The sequence below is a fragment of the Rattus norvegicus genome, chromosome 3, assembly GCF_036323735.1.
Source record: "Rattus norvegicus strain BN/NHsdMcwi chromosome 3, GRCr8, whole genome shotgun sequence".
Lineage (NCBI taxonomy): Eukaryota > Metazoa > Chordata > Mammalia > Rodentia > Muridae > Rattus > Rattus norvegicus.
The window spans coordinates 57,152,981-57,180,056 of NC_086021.1; the positions used below are offsets into that span (position 1 = coordinate 57,152,981).

General features: G+C 42.3%; 1 protein-coding gene across 48 annotated transcripts in view; it reads right to left on the bottom strand.

The window, feature by feature from the left end:
* The window catches only part of Neb (nebulin), a 197,931-nt gene that overhangs the window by 130,159 nt on the left and 40,696 nt on the right, over positions 1-27,076 (bottom strand). For all 48 annotated transcript variants that reach the window (XM_063283589.1, XM_039106300.1, XM_039106274.1 and 45 more), the window contains 23 exons: positions 25,964-26,062; positions 25,597-25,701; positions 25,409-25,516; positions 23,488-23,799; positions 23,205-23,411; positions 22,119-22,223; positions 21,290-21,397; positions 19,469-19,780; positions 18,342-18,548; positions 16,595-16,699; positions 14,922-15,029; positions 13,891-14,202; positions 12,806-13,012; positions 12,279-12,383; positions 12,070-12,177; positions 11,216-11,527; positions 9,861-10,067; positions 7,372-7,476; positions 6,400-6,507; positions 4,927-5,238; positions 4,589-4,795; positions 3,900-4,004; positions 1,276-1,383 (listed from right to left, as the gene is read on the bottom strand). In XM_063283589.1, coding sequence (XP_063139659.1) covers positions 1,276-1,383; positions 3,900-4,004; positions 4,589-4,795; positions 4,927-5,238; positions 6,400-6,507; positions 7,372-7,476; positions 9,861-10,067; positions 11,216-11,527; positions 12,070-12,177; positions 12,279-12,383; positions 12,806-13,012; positions 13,891-14,202; positions 14,922-15,029; positions 16,595-16,699; positions 18,342-18,548; positions 19,469-19,780; positions 21,290-21,397; positions 22,119-22,223; positions 23,205-23,411; positions 23,488-23,799; positions 25,409-25,516; positions 25,597-25,701; positions 25,964-26,062 — 3,972 coding nt within the window. The remainder of the gene's footprint in view (positions 1-1,275; positions 1,384-3,899; positions 4,005-4,588; positions 4,796-4,926; positions 5,239-6,399; positions 6,508-7,371; positions 7,477-9,860; positions 10,068-11,215; positions 11,528-12,069; positions 12,178-12,278; positions 12,384-12,805; positions 13,013-13,890; positions 14,203-14,921; positions 15,030-16,594; positions 16,700-18,341; positions 18,549-19,468; positions 19,781-21,289; positions 21,398-22,118; positions 22,224-23,204; positions 23,412-23,487; positions 23,800-25,408; positions 25,517-25,596; positions 25,702-25,963; positions 26,063-27,076) is intronic.

The window sequence follows — 27,076 nt, forward strand, 5'->3', positions numbered from 1 at the left end:
GAGTGCCACAGTTAAATGACATAGAGTTTCCCCTGTGTTCTTCGACTTTCTTATCAGATTATGTTTTTAGGCTCTCTCCCTCCCTCAGCCTATGTGTGGAAGCAAATTGTTGTTGTTTTGTTTATTTTTTTTGAGACAGGATCTTACTATGTAGCTTTGGCTGACCTAAAACTTACTAGGTGGATCAGGCTGGCCTCAAACTCTGTAGCAGAGATCTACTGAGTTCTGGGAATAAAAGCATGGTACAATATGCCCAGTTTGCAAACTGTTGTTTAAAGGTTTTAAGAGGTAGTGTATCCCTATAAGATTTTGGTAATTAATTACTCTAAGACCAAGATCCTTTGCAGTTTTCATAACTATAATTTTAAAAATTAACACACATACACACACAGACACAGAGACACATACATGAAGTAGAGAGAGAGAGAGAGAGAGAGAGAGAGAGAGAGAGAGAATGTGCTTCTGCCACAGTATACATATAGAAGTCTGAGAATAACTTGTAGGAGTCATATTCTTCCTTCCATCATGTAGTTCTTTAGGCCCAAACTCAGGCTGGACTTCAACTCAGATTGTCAGGCATGCGCTCTCACCCACCCAAGATTATCTGAATTTCTTCTAGTTAGTTTTTTGGATTAGCAAATTGAAATATTTATTTATATGCAAATGAAATATAATTTATAAAAAAACTTAGTGAATATGGGGACCATATGTAGGGTGTTACCATAAGTTCCAACTTTTACAGTCATATGTGGAATCTGCCCTTTGGAGTACAAATGGTGTTTTTCTATGAACCAGATCTCTGAATAGCCAAGAGAATATAAGGGAACCTTTCTGAATTTTTAATGCCTAGAGCTAACTTTTATAATTATGCAAGTGCAAGGAAGGGCTAAATTAAAGTGATGATAATTTTCAGACATATGCAGGTAAAAACTATCAACATCTGCTTGTTAAAGTCAATTTATTATCTGGGCTGAATTTGTGTAAAAGAGACAAATAGAAAACAAGAATATTAATTTTAGGCAAAGCATAAAAAACCCCACAATATCTAGTTTCTTTGTGATATCTGGAACAGCACCTTATTGTACTGGGTCTTAGAGGGACTCTGGCCGACTAGGTGATTAGAAAAGCTCCCTTTGATGTTTGGGGGACAGGGGAGGCAATTCTGAGTAAGTATGGTAGAAAGAGGTGAAGGGACAGAAGTACATTTAGAAAGTAACAAACCCTACATCTCTCACCCAGTTGAAAATACATTCTTCTTCCCCTACCAGGACTTACGTCACTAGCAATGTCCCTTGATGTCTTGGCCAGCTGGACAGAAATTGCATCAACAGGGAGATCGTAGCCTTTCTTCAGAGCCTCTTCCCAACCAAGTCTGTAGAATTTCTGAAAAGTAAAGAGACTCTTGAGCACTATTCATCCTTTATTAAATCTCAGACACACCAAAGTTTATCAAGAGAGTAGATACAGAACCCTAAAATCATCTACCCTTACTTATAAAAACCAAGCAGGTGACTTGACAGGACTAGACTCAGCACTGGTATAGCATCGGGTGATGTAGTTTTGATTTTTGTTTATTTTGGGGTGATGATTTATTTGAACAAAGCCTCCACTATTTAGCAATCATATGGTCCTATCATGTTTATAAGGTACCCCTTTTCCCTGTAGTTAACAACAGCCTTGGATCACTACAAACACTGACATGATAATTAGAAAAGACAATCAGATAACACCATTTTAACTACCTACATGATAACACTAGTAACGGCCTTTTGTAAGTTGCAATAAATGTGCTAGCTGTTCTAGTCAACTTTGTTGGAGGGATGTTAAAATCGCCATTGCAAAATAGTCATCTACAGCGTCCTATATGCTAGGTACTATGTTGGGCACCTTATGGAATTTCTCATTTGTTTCTCCTGGCAGTCCAATGTCAAAAGTCCTGATTTTAGTAGTGAAAGAACCAGAGACTTCAGAATAGGTGGCTCGTAGGTGCCAAAGCCAAACTTCTATCAGTTCTGTTCAACATAGTTTTATGTTTTAATAATTATTTATGGCAACACCATTTTGTGCCAAAGTACTATGAACATATGGATGGAACAGACATAGTGTCAGGAGCCATCTACAAAAGCTAAAAGCTAGCAGGTGATATTCCTGAGATGTCGCACTGTGAAACAACAATGGTAGAGCCTTTGAGAGGCAATGCCCAAAGGACAAAATCTCAGGAAATGATTCCTGCAGCCAATGTGCCTTTCCTGTCCTTATACAATTAACATTATATAATTCTTGGGCATTAGCTCACTCTATTGGGCAGATTTCTGCAGATCAACAAAAATGTACTGTCTGGTAGTGATGCTATATGAGCAAATAGATGATTTCTTCATTCTTAAAGATGATTCTATAAGAATTCCTAAAATTATACTAGTTAAGTCCTTTATATTAGGACTGCTATTAAAGCCCTCTGTGATATGAAAACTGTAATTAGAATTCTGCCCTTCTTAACATGTCATGAGTTAATTGCTTCTGAGATAGAAAGCAGGCATTTACAACCTAGAACACATTCCTAGAAGCTTTAAAACGATTAACCAAAAAAGGGAACTAACAATTTAAAGGTAGAAAGACAGAAGATAAAATATTGACTATGTTTATCTATACAAAACTCCAATGCTAACTTAGTCACAAGAATTATGGGTTTCTAACTTTCAGTAAACCTGTGGAGCTAGCGACAGAAAATAAATGTCTAGTTAGATACTCTTAATGGAAACACATGTAAATATCTCTGCTGTAAACTTCTTATTTAATTTATGACTTGAATTTATGTTTAAACTTTTAGTGAACTTTTGTAAGAAAAAGGATGCTTGGAAAAACCATGTTAACTATTCTCCTAAAAATGCTACACAAAACTAGGAATGATGATATTAGGCTAAAGCAGAAGAAGAGAGCAATATACAGAATGCAGAAGGAGGAGGGACAAAGAAGAACCTGCAGAGAGCAGAAAGAGCAGGTCAGCCTCTTTTCATGGGACAGAATAGGTCTTTTCTTAACAGTAACATAGACTTAGTCTTACTAAGGAAGACAAAGGTTTTTTTTTTCTTACAGACTTGGGTTTACTTCATTTAGCAATAAAAAGGTCTCTTCTTTATGCATTAAGGATTGGAGCTCATTTTTCATCTAGAATGAGTGAGTGTGCTTGGACTTTTGCTCCATATGCATATGTGAGTATGGACTTGTGTGTGTGTGTGTGTGTGTGTGTGTGTGTGTGTGTGTGTGTGTATAAGTATGTAAGTTTGAGATAAGTAAGTAGCTGAGCCCAACAGACGTGTATAAAGGTGTATGAGTATGTGTGTTTGGATTTATATATCAATGCATATGAGTTTATGCATGTTTGCTTGTGTAAAAGTTTTTCCTTCTGCAAGCATCGACTCTCTTTGCATGGTTCAATAAAAGTTTATTACTCCAAACCTCCCTCAGGGCTGACAAGTGAGAGGTGAACAAGAGAGAAAAAAATACTATCAATTAATTTTTTCTCAATCCCCTGCTGTTTGACAAGTGTTAATTCACCCAGAGGCCTGCAACTTCTGGCTTCAGAGTAACTTAGAATCAAGACAGGTAAACATTGTTATAGAGAATAATCTAATGTTTTGCAAGACCAAGTCTTGCCTTCCCTCCACTCTTTCCTTCAAAGAATGAGGGTAAGGAGGTCTAAGCTCCCTGAACAGCTCCTGCCTACTCCAGGTACACAGCTGAGGCACATGGTCCTAACAGTATCTTAAAAGCCCCCTAGAATAAAGAGTTTGATTTTCTCAATTGTTTCAGCATTTACAGAAGTTATTTCCTATTACATCAGGTTTTAACTTATTATGTTTTGAGACAAAGCATGTCATGAATGTGCATGCATTCTTTACCTGACTGTAAAGTGTCTGATTCTGCTTGGCTTGCAAAATATCTGGTGTATCAGGCATCACATGAATCTTGGTTTTATCTTTATTCCAGTCAACGGTGTATAAATGCTAGAGAGTGAGAGAAGAGATCTTTTAAGTCTGAATAATGGTTAATTATAAATAGGAAGGAAAATAAAGTGTTTGAATGCACTTACAGTAGAAACCAGTAAGGAAAGCTATGATTCATTACAGAAATAAAGAACAAATTCATATTATTTTTTTAAAAAAGGTTATATACGAGATATATATACATATATATATATATATATATATATATATATATATATATATATATGTTAACTTGAGCTTCCCATTATCCTGCTCAGCCTTCTAATTGATAGGGTTACAAGTGTCCTCTCACACCTGGCTTTAATGTCAGATTTGGAAAAATAGCATTTTGCATCTGTCCCATCTTTAGAATAGAACGAAAGTACTTAGGATATATACATTAAAAGTCTAAGCAATTTCAAACCCAATGAAAAGATAAGAGAAAGCACTGTAAGAGATGGTCATCAAAACATCCCAGGGCAATGTTCTGTAATTGTTTGCAACGTCCTAGAAATGCAGGATCTCAGTTCAATTCCCTAAATAAAAGCCATTGTTGCCCTTTAACCCCCTTGCTTGAGAGGAAGGAAGAGCACCACTCTCTCTACCTTATTCATGGTATGAGCATTCTGCTTCGCCAACACCATGTCCATGGAGTCGGTCAACTTTTTAAACTGGAAGTTGCTAGGATGCTGCCGGTACTTCTGATCACTGGCATACTCAGTTGCTTTCTTGGCCTTCTCCACCTCTAGGGAGCCAGCTGGGCTCCAGCCAAGCCCTCGGTACCACTCCCTGTAGTCTTGCTTATATTCGTTCTATAAAGAGAAGAGATAAACCTGACTTCAATTAAGTCCTCAATTGAGACACAAAACTATGGTATATAATTCTGTGATGTCCCCATCCATGCTGGGGACCCAGCCACCCCTCAGCTGGAAGACTCTCTTACATCACTCTGGATGTGATTCATATTCCTGGTCAGCTCGATGTTCATTGCGTCTGGGAGGAGGATGTACTTGTGAATGAGGCGCTTGTAGTTGGTGTTGGTGATGTTGGCTTGCGCGTCCTTGGCAGCCGTGACGCTCAGCATGTCAGCAGGAGTATGGTAGCTGGTCTTCGTCTTCTCGTAGTTTTTCTTGTACTCTCGATCAGACTGCATCTTAGCCACTTGCATGGAATGGACTAATTTGGGATCGTCTTCCAGACTGCGAAAACCAACCATCTTCCCTTTCTCCTTTTCATAACTGTGCTTGTATTTATACTGTGAAGAAAATGTGAATAGCGTGAAGAACAATTTTTCTTACCTAAAAAAAAAATATCATTCTAGTATCAATGTTCTACTGCCAGTTCTTCATTGGCACTTGTATACAGCTTCACTGTTGATGAAACACATTTTTGATGTTTGCCTGTGAAATCTGGAAGCAGAGTCCTTATCACAGACCCCATTTTGTATGAGATGACATGCTGAGTGACCTCCTGGGGCGAATGAGGACTGGGGTGCACATCATCCTGCACTACAGTGATTTTCGCTCACACTCTCCTCTTACAGGAAGATCACAGCAAATGAGAGGAAAAACAAGCAGCCAGTTGCTGCCCAGGGAAATAAATCCGCCGGCCATTTGCTGCTGAAATATTAGCTTATGTGGGGCACACAGCAAAATTTAGAGCACCTTTTTGTATCTTGGAGGATTTTTTTCCCCTTACCAAACTGATAAAACTAAGGAGAAATGTTGCTGTTCCCCCCAGCTTCCAAAGATGGGAGATAGTGAGCTATCCCCTTAGTCTGCTTCTTTTCATGGGGTTGAGTGTGAAGGTTACAGGGGAGGAGCCAGGAAAGACAACTGACTCCAGTGCGCTATAGGAAAACTTGGAGCTCTCAGCACTAGGAGAGTTCTACAGGAAGGGAGGGTGCAGGACAGGGTGGGAAAGGAGATTAGGGCTGTGCATTATAAAGCTAAAGCAGATTTCTGGGGCCCAGATCAAGTTTCATATGAGTCTTGTCCCAATACATTAGCTGTCCCGGGGTGTGTGGAGCCCTAGTTCACAATGTTTATCAATCTCTGGGATATTTCCCACTATTTAAGAGCAGCCATCATTAGCACCAATGATCAAAACCCTAACCACACTCCGTGAAGTATCCTGCTGGGAATTCAGGGCCAAGGAGCAGAGAGTTCATCTAGACTTCCTGAGGTGGGAAGCTGAGGCCTGTGAGGGTATTACCATGATTAACATGCCATTGTGTCTTGTTTGTGTGTTTTCCAGAAATGCCAGTGGAGACACACAAACGCTGTCAAGATGCATTTGCAGAGCCCAGTGAATCTACTGTTTACAGCACTGGATCACAGTTTCCTCTTATATCCCATTCACTTGGTGTCTGCGGGTGCACTGCTCTGCTTGCTTGCTGGCCGCCCTTCACACTTACATCACTTGCAATATCTCTCGACGCCTTGGCAGCTTTGATAGGAATTGCATCTGTTCTGAGGTCATAGCCTTTCTTTCTAGATTCTTCCAGGGAAAGTTTATAGAGTTTCTGTGAAGAGAAGAAGGGGCAGCGGGAAAACATGGCTTTATTCTAGAAGGCTGACTGTTGAGAGCAAGACTGTCGGGCAGATATGATCTTGGTGGTTCAATGGTTGATTGTTCTAAGAAACATCATTGTTGGGGGAGAAAAGACAAAGTGACTACTTAAGCTCAAATGTGTTTTAACATATCACTACAGAAAGGAAATGAACTGGTCTCTATGAGGAAGTCCAGCAGGCTCTTACTGGTTTATTTTTATCAAATAAGAGACAAAGGAACGCCTACAAAGGGGTTGTCATCACATGCCAAAAGGGCGTCTTAGTTTTACGTTGTTTCTTTTACTTAGTAGTGCAAATTCCACAGTCATCAATTCCAAATCTCTGTGGAATTCAAACAATGAAAAGAAAGAAACTGCCAAGCTTGGAGGATTCCCACCAAACATGCAGAGCTAGGTCAAGAAGCAAATGAAGTTAAATATCAAATGCATTTTCTAACGGAGGTTTCACATTCCTTCGTGTAGGGCTTGTCCCAGTTTGTTCAAAATATCAACCTTTTCTTTCCATTGTTTTAACTCTTTTGAGGACAGTTTTCATAGCTGAGCCCCAGGCCTTTCTCTTTCTGGTGGGTCTCTTAGCTCAAGGGGCACCTCACAAAATGAAATCCAAAGCTGTAACTGCTATCCTAGCCTCCTCGGACGGCCTTGCTCCAAATTTGAGCAGAGTAAAGATTAGGGAGGGAGAGATGCTCCTTTGTCTTTAAAAAGACCAAGGTCTATTAGTTTTTAAATGTTCCTTCTCATAAATCAGAGTTAATGTTCTATTACTGGTGGGAACAAGGCTAAACAGAAAGATGGAGACGAGGGGAGTATACTTACATCACTCATGTTGATCGCATTTGCTTTGGCCAAAACGATCTCGGGGATATCGGGCATGATGTGGATTTTCGTCTTGTCAGCTTCCCATGCTTGCTTATAGAGATGCTGGAGGAAGGCACAAGAGTGCGTTTAAAAATCACAAAAGGATCTCACGTTGTGCACACACATCCTCATGTGTGCACAGGAACCGCTATTTTGGGTATCTTCCTAAGCAAAAGCCGACATGGTGGAGTAGGTGCAAGACCAAGGGTCTTAAGCCTAGAGGTGAAATCTCCCTCCTAGAGATTCCTAAGCATCCTATTTCAAAGCCATATATCACACGATGCCCTGCAGCTTGCTCTTTTCTTTCTTTACTTCAAAGTATGGGCTAGGTATCTTGGAACCTTCTGAAAATAGTTTACTCTATCTAGGAAGCGGCAGAGGTTTAATTCAACTGATTTAAGAAATTCTCCATTGGTAGACATTCACTGGTATTGTCCAGTCTGTTTCTACTGTAGGGACAGTGCCTGGACATATATCACTCAGGTTTCTGGTCTAGGAAGGACCAGCTTTTAGCAGGTGGATTCCCTTGGTCAGCTGCATTGGCCAAGCCTCTGTTGAACCTGCCTTACGGCTCACTTTTTCCCTCTGAAACAGCCCTCTCTCCTGCTGGTACTATCCTTTAAAAAAACATTGCAAGCCTCAAATTCCACATTGGCATCTCTGTTCAGAAACCCGTGTGTGTATGTCTGTACACACAAAGATTTCAGAGGGATAAGGAACAGCCCCATTTTTTTTTGTTTTCACAAATATCAATTAAAACTTTACATTACTGTAAACTCCCTCACAGGTAAGGTGAATGGCACAGCTCTGGCAATGTTGTCCATGGCTGGTCTTTGTTTTAGCTTAGTGTTATCCAGTAGAGTTGTCAGTGATGATGAAAATGTTTTGCATAAGCTAATATGGTAGCCCCAAGCCGAACAGGGCCACTGAGTACCTGAGTCCGTGATGACTTTAAAGAGGGCTAAGTTATTCACATTAATTTGACTATAGCACACTACAAACACATGGCTTATGGTTTATAGGGGTGGTATAGCTCTAGTGCAAAGGCACTGGCTAGTCATTAGAAGTCCTTGTCTTAGCCAGGCCAGGCACTGATACACTGCATCCTGTAGAGGTACTGTGCCTGCCCTGGGGCTCCATTTCCTCTTCTCTGCAACAGGAAAACTTGATCATCAGTAAGTTCTCTCAACAGCAGCATTCATTATTTTATAATCCTCACCTTAATATCATCATTCTGACATTTTCACCACGAATATCAGAAGTACAAAAGAAAAAAATCTAATTTTTGTTTCTTTGGGCTTTGAAAACAGGATTGTGCTGTGTAGCTCAGGCCGGCTTCAGTCTCCAGATCCTCCTGCTTTAGATTCCTGGGTGCTACCAGACTGAAAATGTCTCACTTAATATTTTAAAAGGTAAATGCATCTTTGTGACAGCTCAGGTTCTAAATAATAAAAAGAGGTGCTGAGATCCATGCTTTGCTTTTTGGGCAGGTCCCTTTCAAAGGACAGGGTCAGCTGTACAAATCAGCCTCCAGGGGAGACACACAGGCTGCCTGTCCAGGTCAATTAGAGCCGTCATTTTCTAGAGTTGTTGAGTGTTAAGGTCCAAATGATGTTTTTACTTAATCAAAGGCATTTCTAATTGTGATCCTGATACAGTCAGGGCTAGCACAATATTTTATTTCAATTTCAAATGCAGATGTCTACTTTTGATATGCTTATTGGTTTTGACATTTTATAGATAATTAAGTTGTATAGACTTATAGATAATTGATTGTATGGAAAAAACAGTAAGGCTTTTCTAAATAATTAATGACAAAGGAAGCAGTGATGTAGGGCAATTACTCTCAGGGGTGCCCAGGGAATGTTCTGGTTCCAAAGCTGCAGCCATGGGATGGAAATAATCCCTGTGATTATGTCAGATGGTGAGGATGCTACTTAAAGCTCCCACTCTTGACAGGTGCTCTGTGGCTTAGCAGCAACAATCTCATCTGACACGGGCAGGACTTGCTCTCAATCTGAACAGTCAAAGGACAGACCCTAGGCTAGGAATGCAGCTCAGTAGAGTACAAGCCTTGCATACACTGGGTTTGACCCAGTACTGCATAAGCCAAGCCTGGCAACACTCTCAAGCATTTAGGAGGTAAAAGGTAAACATCACCTTTAGTCACAGGAAAATTCAAGGCCAGCCTGGGCTATTTGAGAGCATATCACAAAACCAACCAACCAAACAAGGTTCATTTTGTTATGTCAATGATGTGGACGATTCATTAAACATTTGGGGACTACTAATTAAGAGTAATTTCTATCTTTTTATAGTCTACAAGACCTTTTCTAAGCGAGGCAAACCTCAAGAATGGTCTCTCCCCACTCTTCACAAAACTTGCGGATTAAATGTAACGGATTCTCTTTGATGCGTGGGGCGCACCACACCTCTGCAGGACTTACATTATTCATAATTTTTGCATTATTCTGGGCCAAAACCATGTTCATTGAGTCCATCAGTGTGGAGTACTTCAAAGTGTCTGGGTGTTGCCGGTATTTCTTTTCACTAATAATCTCCATGGCTTTCTTGTTTTTCTCGGCTTCCAGGGAGCCAAGGGGGAGCCATCCAATGCCCTTCATGAAGTCGGCATAGTCTGCCTTATACTGATTCTATGAGAGAGTAAAACCAATCAATAATCAGAAGGACTCAAGCTTCCCGAGAATCACAAATGTGTTTGACATGCCACCATTTCCACTTGCAGCCTATTAAAAACCACTTGTCACACCCCAATCCTTTGTCTCTTTCCTATTTCTTCTCACAAGAAATTAAAAATAAGTATCTTGGTGATTTATTTTTCTTGATGTCTTCACAAAGACATTAAGAACCAAGACATGGACTCCTGTGCTGTGTGATTACAATTTCCATTACACGTTATTCGTCAAGCTTTCTTTGTAGATAGGTAATTCCTAAAATCAGATTTTTCTCTCCAGTACTAAGTGTTTGATTGTGTACCATCATGATTTCCTAATGTCAACCAGAAACCTGACTTGCACTCGGTACTGTTGTGTAGGGTTTTCCCCTCAGCTGAGACATTTCCCCCTAAAGCTGAACATGGTGCTTTCGGTTAGCATTGGTGTCTCTCTGACAATGCATAGCCCGGGTTTCTATTCCAATGAGAAATCGAGACTTGGCTTGATGGGGTCTCCTTTTATTTCTGTAGTGCACATTATTTTAGAATGATTCTGGAATCCTGTCTGCCCTGTACTCATTCCTGACACTACCTCGCCCATCACCTCCTAACTATTGCATTAGCAGCAGACAGAAGTACAAGTGTGGACACAGAAGTGGATGGCAGTGGCTTGGGAGTCTTCACTGAGGCTGCCCAAGTCCTGAGATGACAGATGTACACCACCATGCTGGTCTTTCTCTTTCACCCTTCTACCAAGAGCCTTTCAGACATTCCGTCCTATTTGCTAGGCTTGTTTCCTTCAGTGGATCCTCTCAAAAACAAAACAAAACAAAACAAACAAAAAAAAACCCAAATATATTTGCTGTTGCTGAATTCAGAAGCCAATAGTGACTGCGGCACCAAAAGTGAGAGATTAGGTTTTAGCTTCTAGAGTAGACCTCACTTCATTAAAAGAAGTGAATTCAGCCCAAGAGAATGAGTAAAACACCTCTTCAAGAAATTGCGTGCGCATTTCTTTTAGGAGTTTTGCAGTGTCACTACGTATGGTCACTCAGGAGCTCCTTATGAGGAAGGTAATAGCTTATGTCTTAAGCAAAGGCGCTACAGACACGAATCACTTTCACATACATCACTCTGGATCTGCATCATGTTCTTGGCCAACTCAAAGCCCATGGCATCAGGGAGCATGTTGTAGGTGTGGATTATGTTCCTGTAGTTGGCATTGGTGGCCACTTCCTGAGACTTCTTGGCTGCCACCACACTGACCATGTCCACTGGGGTGTGGAAGGATGTCTTGGATTTCTCATAGCCCTTCTTGTATTCCCGGTCTGACTGCATCTTGGCCACCTGCATGAAGTGCACCAGCTTGGGGTCGTCTTCCAGGCTGCGGAAGCCAATGTGCTTCCCTTTGGCTTGTTCATAGGCTTGCTTGTACTTGTACTGTGGACAGAAAAGAAACAGGGCAACCATATACATGGTGCAGGCAGGAGAATAAAATGTGACTCTCTGGATGCGCTTAACTTTGGTGGGGGTAAAGAATTTAGAGCTTCCTATACTGAGGCAGAGAGGGGGTGGCCAAGCAAGGAAGCAATAGCTTTGTGCATCAAATGGAGAGTAATCTCAAAAGTGGTGTATTTCCTCCTCACACCCACACTGTATTGCACAGAAAAGGCCGTAAGTGCACTTCCTTAGTGTGTCCTTAGGGTAAGGCCATGGATCTCATAGGGAAAGTATGTAGCTCATATCCTTCAGTTTGCTTAGAATTGTCTTTCATAACTCTTGATATAACTTATTTTAGCAAGGCCTTATCATTGTTACATTGTACAATGAACAAATGATTAGAGGGCAATTGGCCTGTGTGGAGGGATAAAGTCTTAGGGTGGTGTGTCCAGCTAGTGAAGCTGATCCCTACTCCTGATCAGGCATAAGCCTGGCTTGTCTGAGTCCTCACTCATCCTGAAGGTTCCAGTGGAAGCACTTACGTCACTGGCAATGTCTCTGGAGGCCTTTGCAGCCTTTATTGAGATGGCATCAGGCTTGAGATCATAGCCTTTCTTCTTCTCTTCTTCCCAGCCAGCCTTGTATAGTTTCTAAACCAGAAGCCAGAGAAACAACAGTGCCTTGTTATTTCCATCACAACAAGGCCCCTGATTCCAGCATCCCCCCTCTTCTTTGCTGCTCATATGCTTACGTCACTCATGGTGATCTGGTTTACTCTGGAGAGCAGGATGTCTGGAGTGTCAGGCATGACATGAATGCTGGTCTTGTCTTTGTTCCACTTCTCAGTGTACAGCCTCTGTAATAAGAAGTCAAGCATGTGACTTCACCACGGAGTGGTTTCTAACAACGGGCGCAAGAGGAGAGTCGCATCTACACGGTGGAAGAGATTAAGTCTGAGACCGAGAAAAATCATGTTCCTGACATGAATACCATCTTGCCCTCCTTTACAATGACCTGGAGCTTTGGTCGCTCTGTCTCATCAAAAGTCAATAGAGAAGAGCTCTCTAGATACAGTGAAATTGTGAAATCCACAGTAGTCTTTAAACACAAATAAATGCATTCACATGCACATATATATATATATATATATATATACACACACCCTGCACGTAACCATGATACAAAAGTGTTGAAGTCATACAAAAGGCACTGTAGGCTCCACTGTGCAATCATCAGAGGGCTGGCTTCTCAGGTTAAGGCTAGCCCAGGGGCTCTTACCTTATCCATAGTCAACTTGTTGCTTTTGTTAAGTGCCTGCTCCATGGTGTCCATGGAGTATGTGAACTTCAGCTTCTCTGGGTGCTGGCGATACTTCCTCTCACTCAGAATCTCTCCAGCTTTCTTTGCCTTCTCCACCTCCAAGGAGTCGATCGGGACCCAACCGATACCTTTCATCCAGTTGGTGAAGTCAGATTTGTATAGATTCTTCATCATAAAGAGAGAATATTTCATTTCAGAAAGAAGTAGACCTTGGGTTTCTTTGGCTACAAGACTTATTATTACAAAGGGAATGGGGCGGTACTGAGAAGACAGAGAACATTTACTCATAACAGTCTTTTAGAAAAAAAGTTACGAAAGTGATTGTATTCATGGTGGTCTTGATCTGAAAATCCTAAAACGAATGAACAAACAAACAAACAAGCTGGGCAGTGGCGGCACACTTTAATCCCAGCACTTGGGAGGCAGAGACAGGTAGACTTCTGTGACTTCGAAGCCAATCTGGTCTACAGAGTAGTTCTAGGGCAGCCAGGGCTACACGGAGAGACCCCTGTCTCAAAACCAAACAAACAAAAACTCTGGAAGTCTTGAGGTATTAATTCATTTAAAAAACTAACGTCCGTAGCTAGGCATGATGATATATTATAATCCTATCACTCAGGAGGCTAAGACAGGACTGTGGGTTCAAAGTCAGCTTGTACTACATGTACAATGTAAGGTTAAACTGAAACCAAACTAAAACAAAACAAAGCAACAACAACAACAGGATTAAATTTTTAAAACTGCATTGGGAATAATATTGTAGATCTTAATTCTGTCGCAGAACATATCACATGTGGGTCTCTCTCTCTCTCTCTCTCTCTCTCTCTCTCTCACACACACACACACACACACACACACACACACAACCTGTATAACATTGGGTCACATGTGGTTACATGAATGAAATACTGTCACTCTGCAAATCCCTAGGAAGGACAGTGACCTAGGTCAGGTACAGGATGAAGGTGACTGATGACTGTGGCTCCTCCCTCCCTCCCATGGGCATGGGGAGCTGACCATACCAACTGCTGGCTGGTACGTACATCACTCTGAATCTGCATGGCATTCCTGGAGTGCTCCACATTTAAGGCATCAGGCAGGAGGGTGTAGTTGTGGTAGGGCTGTCTGTAGTTGCTGTTGGTTGCAACTTCCTGAGACTTCTTTGCAGCGGTCACACTGAACATGTCTAGGGGTGTGTGGTACCGGGTCTTGCTGGCCTCGTATCCCTTCTTATATTCACGGTCTGATTGTATTTTGGCCACATTCATGTAGTGAACCAGCTTAGGGTCATCCTGAAGACTGAGAAAGCCAATTTGCTTGCCTTTGGCTTTCTCATAGGCCTCCTTGTACTTGCACTGTTTGGGAGAGAGCCAGACAGTTTGATATAAACTGAATTTATTTAACAATCTACACAAAGTCAAGTTCAGTCTGAATAGAGGGAATGCTCAAGATATCTTTAGCATTTTAATGCGCAACTTGAAAAATATTTCTAATGGATGACTACAACACTTGCTCTGAGAATAATAAATAATAAAATAATTTGCAATTTATATCTTCATTGTTCACTAGCGGATTCTTTGGATATGCTTAAAGGCTCCTGAAAAGGCTTATTTATTAAGTAGTTATATATTTATACCTTATTTCCATCAATAACTTACACTACTTTTAAAAATCATGTAATCATGGTTTCATTTCAGCAAAGCCCTACTGCAAATTAAAGTATTGATCTTAAAATGAATGAACTCATACTCTACTATGATAATTATATCAATTCATCAAGAACACATAATTTGTTTAAAAACAATTAAAACATTGTTATTTAACCTACAGTTCTTCCCAGTTTCTCTTGTTTCACTAAATTTTTCTTATAAATAAATTGTTAAATTAAAACAGTAGTTTTCTTCTTTATAATGAAGTTTTAAAACATTTTTTTCAGTGAAGTAATAAGAAAATATCACTGGCAGTTGGGAAATAAGAAAACACTTCATGCTGTAATCTCTTCATGTGTTTCCCTCTATAGAGCACGGTCTTATGCACAATATGCAGACGGTAAAACACGCGGCATTTCTCTTACGTCACTAGCGATGTTTCTTGAACTTTTGGCAGCAACGATGGGAATGGCATCTGGTCTCAAGTCGTAACCCTTGGCAAGTGTTTTCTTCCAGTCTGCTTTGTAATGAGCCTGCAAGAAACAAAGGGCTTCTTTATCACTTGACATGGTGAAAGGGCAAATTGAAACTGGACAGCAAGGTATCTTTCACAAGATATCTACACTCCATTCTACTAAGAGAACCTGAGGCCAAGTGACTAGTTCATCGCCCGAGTGTCTGTTACGTTATTTTTGTAAGCTGTAAAAGGGGCTGGGGGTGGAGGGCAATAGTCATAGCATTGAAGGGCTGAAGGAGGATGGTGGGCTTAAGGCCTGCCTGGAATATACAGGAAGACCCTGTTTCAGAAAACAAAATAAAACAAAACAAAATCCAACTCAAAAAAGAAACCAGTGAAAACAATGAACAATACACCGTATAATCTCAGCCAATGACACGGGGTCTATGCTTGGGTGACAGGGCAATGGAAAGGCCTGCTTTGAAGGTAAGGTGAGATTCCATACATTTCTGTACTTCCAATCTGTCCTTTAAGACGATTCACAGTTGGGACAAACTTTCCAGGGTAAAGCATTTTAAAGTTAGAGAAATTTGTCATCAAAATTTTAAAAGTCAGATACATGACCACTCCTGTGGCCTTCATTGTTAAGTGCTTTTAATGCTGTGCTGAGAGAAAATTTCAAATGGACCAAATGCATATAATAGATTACCAAAAAAAAATAAATACTTAAAATGTTAAGAATAACTAAGACTAAGCTATTATTTTTAAGTAAGTCCTCATTAAGACATAAGCAGTTGCTTGCCATGGTGGTGCACACTTTAATCCTAGCACTTGGGAGGCAGAGGAGATCTGCCTAGATCTGAGTTCCTGGTCAGCTTTTTCCATATAGGGAATTCTAAGTTAGTGTTGGTTACTTAATGAGATCCTGCCTAGAATATACATAAAATATATTTCATAATAGATTATTTTATAAATAGATTTTCCCCTTGGGTTTAATTACATTTTTAAATTATAATTCATATTGTATATTTATTTGCTTTATTTTATTTTTTGACAGAAGGTCCCAATATGCTGCCTGGGCCGGACTGAGATTCTCTCTATTCTTCAGCCTTAGTGTCAAGGACCAGTGTCCTAAGCTCCTGACATTGCAAGTCCGTGTTGTAACTCCTGGCTTCACAGTTTTGGGTTGTAACCAATTACTTGCCCCCCGACTACCACTTAAAGCGCTGATAACTCGTTGTTTCAGAAGTCACAGCAATTACAGAAGCGAGCTGAACTCTTTGAGAAGTTTTAATAAATAACTGAAACAAAACTGTACAGAGTGGCCCTCACTCTTGGGGCAGACTATGGACCTGTTACTTCTAGCCTTTGCCATACTTGGTGTTTCTCAACAATGGGGTGCCATTTTCTAAACTGGCTTTCCCATCGACCAGTGAGTCACAGCTGTTATACAGAAAGAATATACACCAAGCAAAATGTTACTGTGACCTCTAGTCCACCGCGGTACAAGGCTCCCATCTGAGTTTTCAAATGGTCTACACTTGGTTTGCCTCCCCCCCGAGTGACTCAGTACAGGAGTTACCCAGAGTTAGAAACAGGCTGCTCGCATAAGCACTATTCCGAGTTATCAGGTCTACTCACATCACTCATGTTGATGGCGTTAACTTTGGCTTGGATGAACTGAGGCAGTTCAGGGTCCATTGTGTATTTATGCTTCAGTTTCTCTCCCTCTACCTTGTAGTTCAACTGCAGAGAAAGAGACATGTGAATGTTAGGGTCTGACACAGGATGAGCTTCATCATGTAGCCATGCCTAAAAAATGGAAGGGTATGGTTGGCATTTTGCATATACAAGACAAATGCATACACCATCATGGGCAGGGAGCCGGGGTAGGAATATTTGGATGTTCATTCCACCACTTGGGATGGGGGGGTTCTGTGTTTAAAGTTTAAAAAAAAACAGATCTCTCCTCTTGGAGCTCATAGTCTCATAGAGAAGGCATGTTTCTGCATAAGCACGCAAACTATCAACTAGAGCTGAGTTTTCGATATGCTGCAAATACGACAACCGTCCCACAAGAACTTGTACAGTCGCCAAGACAGAGTTAGAGGGGTAGTGTGTGTGTGTGCTCAGACTTGGGTGGATGGGACAGTACCAGGCAGAAAACCATCCAGAGCCCCACGGTTAGAAGAGCCACATGGAGGAGCTCAGGACAACCTGACACTCAGGATTGGAAGTGGCATAGATGGATGGAGAGCGATCCGTGGAGCAGAGGCCTCTTCACCCAAGGCAACGAGTTTGAATTCTAAGTTCAAGGAGAAATACCTTAAAGGGTTTACACACAAGAAGATGGCATTTTATTACTGGAGAGCCCAGACAGTGAATCTAAGTCACTTGTCAGCCATCGACATGACAGGCAAGAGACTCCGGTTGGTAACAGGTCAGAGATAAAATCTGTAGAAAGATGACTTCAGAACACAGGCTTGGCGTCAGATAGGATGTGGGGAGGGGCATGGAGGTTACATCCAAAGTGACAAGCACATTTCTGGCTTGAGTATCTCGGTGTATGCTAGTGGTATTTATTGTGGTGGAGCAGACAGTACATTTTCCTAGCTAATTCAAACTTGGGGAGAAGCGACGCCTTTCTCAACACAAAAGAATCTCCAGCATTTCTGAGTACTGAAGTGATCCTATCCTTAAGCTCTGTGGTGATGCAAGAGCAGGGACTGCCCTGAAGGGATGAAACCCACAGATGACCTGCAGGTCTGAGGCAAGGCAAGTGTGCCCTCCTTTCCTACATCTGGGGCTAAAACAAATATGATCCTTACGTTTTAAAATCTGCTTCTCTTCCTGAAGGAGGCACTTGTAAAAGAACTTGGAAAGCACTAGGTGATGTGACACACTGAGAATAGTAATTTGCCTCTGACAGGAAGAAAGGGGCCTGAGTCCCAGAAAGAACGGCACCAAATAGACCACTGGTCTTGTCCCCAGAGGCCTCATTTTAAGAGTGCCTCACAGAGCGAGCTGTTAGTCAAGAAGAGTAGGACATTATGCCATTTCTCTGTGCATCTGGGAGAACTCCCAGCAATCAACAGCTTTTGCAATTCAGACCCAATTGAAGATGCTAATAGAAACACTCATCTCCCATGTATAACGTGCAGGTCCTGCTTATGAATGACATGTGTTGGGAAAACACAGCAGAGTTGGAAAGGCTGCCTGTTTTCTCTGTCTTCAAATTCAACCTGGTTACTTCCAAAGTCGTCTGGCCTTTAACCTCTGAAAACAGTTTCTGAACTGGCTCGTATGCGCCCTCACGTACTCAGTGAAGGAGCCTGGTATGGGGGCTTGGCTATGGGGTTTATTCGTGGACTAATGGGAAACCTCTTACATCACTTAGCTGCTTTGTGTTCTGCTGAGCCAAAACCATGCCCATGGAGTCAGGCACACTTGTGAACTTGATGGTGTCCGGGTGCTGTCGGTACTTCCTCTCGTTCAGAGCATCGCCTGCTTTCTTGGCCTTCTCCACCTCCAGCGAGCCGATGGGGATCCACCCGATGCCCTTGAAGAAGCTGTTGTACTCGTCTTTGTACACATTCTGCAAATGGGGAAGCTCGTATGAGAAGGCAGCCTAGGCAACAGGGAAGCTTCTGGGACCAGCAATTCTACCCCAAAGAAACGCAAGCAATTATTTCCCCTGTGCTTGTGGTTCTGTCTTCCATTCCGCTTATTAACCAGGAACTGAGGACGAGCCAAAGCAGGTATGCTGGGAGAGTTCATTATACACTGCAGAAGGGAACCTAGGTCATGTGTTTCCACGGGAGTGGTGAACCTCTTTTGGACCCTTTTGACAGGAAATTGGGGGTCCCTTTGGATTTCACTAAAAAATCGGCAGGTCTGAGTTTCACCCACACTGCGCACCCAAGTTATTCCTGATCTCAGCTGGCAGGAGCTTTTCACTGACAGCTCAATGACCAGATTCTATTTCTTCCCCCGGCAGAGAATGAGTCTTACAGAAATGGCAGAGGACGAGTCTTACAGAAATCTGCAGAACGGAATGCCCTGAATGTTAAACAGCTCCCTGTGGGGCTCCCTGTGATTCATGCTCCAAGTAGAGCTTCCTAGTTCATTCTCTATGACTCATTACATAGATTTACACGGATGACAGTGTGACCTTGAGTTTAATAAAAAGAAAAGAAAAACTTTACTGGATTCAGAAAGAATCCAGTTCCGCGTCACGCCGCTATTACCACTAAAACTGAGAATCGAAGAATCTCATTTGATTAGAAGAACGCGGTCCTGGCTTCACCCGTAAGTGAACAGAAGCAATGTCAATGTTTACAATGGTAAATACGGGAAATCAGCAAAACCTCTGAAAGTTTTTGAATGAGCATCGCTTACTCTAATGTGTACTTTTTTTTCAAGCATCTTACTGCGTTTTAAATCGGAATAAAACAGACGGAAAGGCTCATCCGTTAAGGGCAGACGTCTCTGGGTTATCATGAAGCGCGTACTCACATCGCTCTGAATTTGATTGGCATTCCTCGTGTGCTCAAGACTCAAGGAATCCGGCAGGTATGTGTAGTGGTGTATTGGTTGCTTGTAGTTGACATTGGTGGCCACGTCCTGGGCCATCCTTGCAGCAGTGATGCTAACCATGTCCCCAGGGGTATGGTAACTGGTTTTGGTGTTCTCGTAGTTTTTCTTGTATTCTCGGTCCGACTGCAACTTGGCCACGTTCATATAATGGACCAACTTGGGGTCGTCCTGGAGGCTTCTGAAACCAACGTGCTTTCCCTTCGCCTTCTCATAAGCTTCCTTGTATTTATACTGTGGAGAGAAAACTCGCTTAGCCAAGTCCTAGGACTGGGAACACTAGGAACAACATTTTTTTTTCACACGGAGAAGGAAACAGGATATATGACTTTTTCAATGTGTGTTAACGAAACACACACCATATGCTTCCCAGAAAATGTATAGCAAAACACCTTTAAACTCTGCACGGAATTCAAGGGAGTCCCATGAAAAATGTAAAAACCTTCCCCTATGCTGGGCTTCTACAGATGATTTGTAAACAGGATTTTAAAATCAGCCAGAATATCACTTTGGAATACCACTTTCCAAATATCAGATCAATGTCTTTTAGCTTCATGGGGATGTGGTGCTTTCTAATCCAGTATGTAATTCCTGGTCATGGAGGTGAACATCAGTCATGGAAGTAAGTTGGGCCTTCACCTAGCCCCCTCCATCAGCTGCTTCCTCTGTAAATTCATGACTGAAGGAACTACAGAGGAATGAAGGAACTCCAGCAAAACCTGTGGGGTTTCCCATCAATAAAACCCAAGCCAAAGCAAATCTGCTTGAGGTCTCTCACTGCTGGGACCATCATTAAGATGCAGACTGAGGTACCCTGTGTTAGCTCGAGCCCTCAATAGTGTTCAAGAGAATCCGAATCTACCTGAACCCTGCAGACACTGAGCACTGGCAGTGTAAGGAGGAATTCATAAGTAAGGACTTAACAGGTCTAAGGTTACCTCTTGACCTATCAGAGAATGCACTGTAAACGTGCTAGGCTGGGAAAGGGACAGAGATATATTTCAGACTTTTGCTTTCAATGTAAATCAGGAGTGTATTTCAGAGGGATGGGTACAGTGTACAAAGCTTTGAGGAAGGCATTTTCAGTCCATGCAAGGGAAGCTGTAGGGTCTTTACACCCCTTTCTCCTATGTAGGCTACACACACAGCTGGTTTCTCCTCTTTTCTCAAGTCAAGATTGTCACCCTGCAAGACAGGAATGCCTAAAAATGTGTTTATAAAGATGAGAGTCTTTCTCTGTGTACTGTATATAAATATTCATATATATACATATATATGTGTGTGTATACATATAATCATAGATGAAATGATATCAATTGACTAGAATAATTGCAATTATATCCTAGGAGGGGCAGGGGTCCCGCTTGACTTCTGAAATATCTGCAGATATGTAACATTCTCCATTCTCCACTCTACTGAATGCAGGGGCAATGCATTTACCATGGTACTGTCAGTCGGATCATGTTCTCACTGAAAATAAACACGAGCTGTCAGGGAAATGCGTCCATGGAGGTAATTTTGGGCGTGAGACAGGGGAGAAAGTTACTGTCAGGCTTAGGACATTTCTACTGAAGGCATCCATCTGGGGGAAAAGTCGCGGCAATGTTGAAAAGGTGGCAGGTTTTCAAAACAATATTTTGTGGAGAGGTTGAATGACATTAACTGTATACGCCCAAGCAAGCGTGTATCTGAGAACTTTCAAAAAAAAGCAGCTACTCGAATTTCACCTGAAACTCTACTCACATCACTGGCGATGTTTCTTGATGACTTGGCCGCGGTGATGGGAATGGCATCAGCCAGGACATTGTTGCCTTTGGCTATCAAGTCATGCCAGTCCCGTTTGTAACAGACCTGGGGGAGAAAGCAACAGGGGGTCAGTGCACTGTCAGCGCAAGAGTCCCCCAAGCACTGGCATTCTCTGGGTCTCTCAAGTGTGTGAGCTAAGGGATTAGATCCCCCAATCACATGTGCTCTCTGAGGAGACCACATCAGCCAAGGGTCGCACTTTGTATCCAGCATAGATCACTGGTCTCTGCACTGAATATTTGCTCAAATCTGGCCTTGGCACACACAGAAGAGGGACGTTGAAAATCCAGAGTGGATGAAGGAGGGCACAGTAAAGGCTGTGGGAACTCTGGTGTGTGATGGGTAGTGAGAGAAAATGACGCTGCCCTGTCATATGAAGGATGGCCAAGAGGAGACTTGGAGGCCAGCTTTACACATTTTAAGGCTATTGTTAAAGAAAAAAAAAGGTAAACCAATGAATAAGAATTCATTTATTTTCATTTTCTCCTGGAGGATTCTAGTTCCTCTCCCGTGTGCCAACCAGAAAACTAAACAGAAGCGCTAGGGGAATAGGCAACGGGCTCCGTGTAGAGCAGAGTGCTACACCCACAAAGGGGTCCTTCCTCACCAAGAGCCAGCTCAAGGTCAAGGGTCAAGAGCCAGCATCCCGAGATGCACTTTGCTGGGGCCCAAGAGCGGGAATACAGAATTACCCAGAGGCTTCGCTAAAGCTCTCTTTCCTGTCACACCAAGCTTTCCCACGCCATGAGAGGCCCTCAGTACTCACGTCGCTTATGTTGTAAGCGTTGCACTTGGCCTGAAGAAACTGTGGCAGGTCAGGGTTCAGGGTGTACTTATGCTTCACGTCTTCCCCCTTAGCTTTGTACAAGATCTGCGACACAGACACAAAGGTGAAAGGCCTGCCACGCCTCGCTGAGAGGAAAGCCCGTTAACTACACGCTCAATGGAGCTGTTCTTGGCAGCGCCTGCCCCTTTAAACCCTCCCTTTGTTGCCTTCTCTTTTGCTACGGAGCCGAGGTTGGCCTAAGTTTTCAGACGCTCATGTTCTGGGAGGAAGAGTGCCACCACCTCAGGTCTGGAGTAACTTTTTGTGCCTGTCAGATGTACCCAGTAAGGGAGGAGGACGGGGAGGAAGTAGAGGAAGGGAATTGGGAGGTGTGGCTTGGGTCTCAACGTCTTCTATCCATGCAATAAATAGAATATTTTCAAATGTCTCCAATGAGACAGCCTTTTAGTGGCAGTTGAGAAGGAAGATTTTATAAATGAGGTTTTTGGTTTTTGTTTTGTTTTGTTTTTTTAAATTAGTTGCTAGGGGAATAAGAGAACATGCCTATGCTAAATTTAAAACTGTTCTTTTTATTTATTTAATGATTTAAGATGTATTTATTTTATTTGCGTGAGCATTTCGCTTGCATGCATGTTTGCTCAGGTCAGAGGGCACTGGAGCGACAGACACCATATGGGTGCTGGGAACCAACTGGTCCCCTGCAAGAGCAGTCAGGGCTCCTAAACACTGAGCCATCTCTCCAGCTCCCATGGCTTTAACACTGAATATAATTAGTGTTCTAATTATAATTTAATGTATAATTAGGTAAACTCTAATTATCTAAATCTAAATCTCTCTATTTAATATAGATAATCATATAAATTAATAGTATATGAATCTAAATATGTGTATAAAGTCTAAATTTTAATTTAACATTAAATTAGAAATGAAAAGACATTGGCATAAGCATCAATACATTGAAGTGGTACTCTACTCTAAAAGTGCTCCCACCATCACCAACACCCCCCCACACACACACACATAGACGCACACACGCGTGTGCACACACCCTCCCTCTGTACTCACATCACTGACTTGCTGGGTGTTCTGTTTTGCCTGCACCATCACGGGGGAGTCCACGATGCTGGTGAACTTGAGTGTGTCTGGATGTTGCCTGTATTTCTTTTCACTCAGGGCATCCCCTGCCTTTTTAACCTTTTCTTGGTCCAGGCTGCCGATCGGAATCCAGCCAATGCCCTTCATCCAGGTGTTATAGTCTTCCTTGTAGGCGTTCTATAGGGAGGGAAGAGGCGTGAGACCCCGGCCCCCACTGGGACTGAGAGCTGGTGCCCTGGGGAATGGCACTTACATCGCTCTGTATGTGCATCATGTTCTTGGACAGCTCCAGGTCCATGGCGTCTGGCAGGTAGGTGTAGTGGTGGAGAGAGTGCTTGTAGTTGGTATTGCTGATCACGTCCTGGGCCTTCTTAGCCGCCACAACATCGACCATGTCGTGAGGCGTGTTGTACTTGGTCTTCGTCTTTTCGTAGTCTTTCTTATACTCCCTGTCTGACTGAATCTTGGCCACGTTCATGTAGTGAACCAGTTTAGGATCGTCTTGGAGACTTTGGAAGCCAACCATTTTCCCTTTAGCTTTTTCATAATCTTTCTTGTAGTGAATCTATTGGGAACGAAGGCGGGCATATTTTTAAAATGTAGCTTTTAAGATTGTACTGGACGCTGAGGTCGTAATTTGAATATTTTGAGCTTCCGAGAAATTTTTAAATATTCCCCTAACAAGAGGATTGGTTCCAGGATTCCCCATTCCATACACACACCAACCTCCACCCATATGCTAGTCGTGTGTGTGTATGTGTGTGTGTGTGTGTGTGTGTGTGTATGTGTGTGTGTGTGAGAGTGAGGGACAGAGACAGAGACAGAGAGACAGAGACACAGAGAGTGTGTGTGTGTGTGTGTGAGAGAGAGACAGAGACAGAGAGACAGAGACAGAGTGTGTGTGTGAGAGAGAATGTGAGAGAGTGTATGTGAGAGAGAGAGAATGTGAGAGAGTGTACGTGTGTAAGAAAAGGAGTGAGAGTGTGTGTGTGTGTGTGTGAGAGAGAGAGAGAGAGAGAAAGAGAGAGTGTAACCTAAGCATATTCTCTCATATATACTTCAAGTCATCTCTAGATTATTTATAATATCTAACAAGTTCTAAATGGTTTTGTGTCATTTGAGGATAATGATAAAAAATCTGTACATGTTTAGTACAGATGTAATTTTAAAGGTTTTTTTTTTCCAATCCATAGTTAGGTATCTGTGGGTATGAAATCTGAGGATATGAAAGACCAGCTTCCTACATAGTATGCTAAAATAAAACATCCTTTAGAAGCCACTTGGATGTCTATAGCTAGTTCTGTCCACCCAAAGGCAGTTGGGTTGCAGATGCTACCCTAATTCCCATCAGTGACAAACTGTATCTTTCTCCATAGACACTGGAAAAATCATGAAACGAAGCATCATTTCACATTCTTTACCTATTACTCTCTGCTGACAGGACCCTGGAATAGCTGAGGACTTGACAGCTGAAGGCTCAACAGAAAAGAAATGCTCTGAGTCCTTGATTATTAAGAAAGAAACTCGGAGCCCAGTCATGCTGAATGCAATTTGGCTTTGCATTAGATACAGAGGGGGACTGGGAATTCTCAGGGAGACCTGCAGAGGATCCTGGAAAAGCCAGGGCAGATACAAGGGAACTCTGAGAATTGGGTGTGGGGTGGCTGGAGGAGCCATCCACGAGAAAGAAGCTCAGGGAGAAATTTCAGGTGGGAGGACTTTTCTGAACGAGGACATTAGGGGATTTGTTTTGTCATTTTTGTTTGTTTTGTTTTGTTTTTGTAATTGTAGTATACATTGTTGTGATGAAAACTTCATTTCAATAAGAAGTTATACTTGAATTTCCTAGGAAAATAGGCATAATGCATGAAAGAAGGGAAAGAGAAAACCATGTAAATTAATAAAGGTTAGTGATAAAATTATTCCATCTAGAGGCTATTTCAACTTGAATTTCTTAGCTTCAGAGTAAAGTGAATGTAGCAGACGTCTGCCCAGTGGTTTTAAGTCTTGATGGCAGCTCATGGGTACATAGTTATGCCAATTCTGCCTCCAAGAATACTGAGCTCTGTTTGGGGTGCTTTTCAGACTCGTTTCCAGTCAGGGACACCCTACTTGGTGACTTCTGGGTATCCCGTTAGGTCCCATGCTACACACGTGACCATGGCTGGACTTACGTCACTCGCAGCCTGTCGGGCAGCTTTGGCGGCTTTGATGGGAATGGCATCAATTCTCAGGTCATAGCCCTTCTTGCTTAAGTCTTTCAAGTCAGCTTTGTACATATTCTGAAAGAGAAACACCCCTTGAATAGGACCTCAAGGCCTCGTCGGTAAAGGCCGGGCATGTAGGATAGCGATGGACGCACCTCACTGATGTTGTAGGCGTTCACCTTAGCCTGAATGAACTGCGGCAGGTCTGCTGGTAGGTTATACTTGTGCAGAATTTCCTCCCCTTTGGCTTTGTAAGCAATCTAGGAGAGAAACCGGGCAGACACAAAGTGTGAAGGCACTGGAAAATAATTTCAAGGTGCATTTCACGAGGCGACATTAAGAAAGACACTCTGTTACTGTCCCTACGATCATCCCTACGTGGCATCACTGGACAGCGGGAATTCATGGCTGCCCTGAGGAGGCTCTTAAGATGATAAAATAGCTACGGTCAGGTGACCTGAGAATTCGCGTGCAGGTACGTCAGTAAACAGCTACTAAGGCACACACACAGTGGACACTTACATCACTCCTCTGGGCCTGGTTAATTTTAGACTGCACTGTAATGGGAGCATCTTCAATGGAGGTAAACTTGAGCGTATCTGGATGCTGGCGGTATTTTTTCTGTTTGGAGAGTCAAAAAGGAAGACTAACAATTAATTTTCACTGCAGGCTAATGTTGAAATCCTCGATGTTTCCTTTGAAAAGTCACAGGGATAATTAAAAGTTATCGGTTTTATAATACTGGATGAGGGAAGAAGACAATACAGAACTGAATGTTTTAAAATTGGTGTCATCGTGGGCAGACTTGTGGTACAGCTCTCTGGAAACATGCTTGCGTTCAAGTTCCTGGCTTATGGCATAAAAGAAGGGCCTTCTGTTATGTTGAGTCCAGAGAGGTCTCTGAAGGGTTATCAGAAGACCAAAAAAAACCAGATCTAAATGTAACACAGGGCTGGCTTCAGCCTCAGTGAATTTCCAAGGATGGTCTTGAACTCCTGATCCTCTCGTTGCTGCCTCCTGAAGACTTTACATGACCCTAAGAACCTTATCAGCACCTGAAGTAAAGACGTTTTCTGGCTGAGGGATAAGTTGTTAATGTAGAGAAACAGCTGACGATCAATGAGGCAGAGAAAGTTTCACTTTGCAGCCTTTTTGTGGCTTCTTATGTTTGCACCACTGATACGCTTAAGAAGAAAGAAAGTCTTTGGGACGGTCGCCCAGCTGGGGAACTGACACCTTGTCACTACGTTTATGCCTGTCTTCTCTAGTGATTTGCCCAGTATACACCCCTGAAGCATACTGAACACCCCACTTTTACATATATTTAACATTGCTTTGTCAAATCCAAACTTCTGGAGCCTACCAATCTAGGAATTTATTTTCTGAAAGATCATTGAAAAGGCAAAATTGCCTTCACTAAAAACCAAACAAAAGCAGCACACAGTAACTAGAACGCTTCCAGCTTGAACACGGTAGAGAGGCTCACTCTGCATCACTGACACTTAAACCTTCCCTTTCCTCAGAGATGCAGCCATGTGACAACAGTGTGCTTCCAGCTGTTGATGGAGAAGGCACTGGTACTGTGGCCAGATTAACAGTCTCAGGACCACCACTACCTTTTCCCTCAGGCTGAGT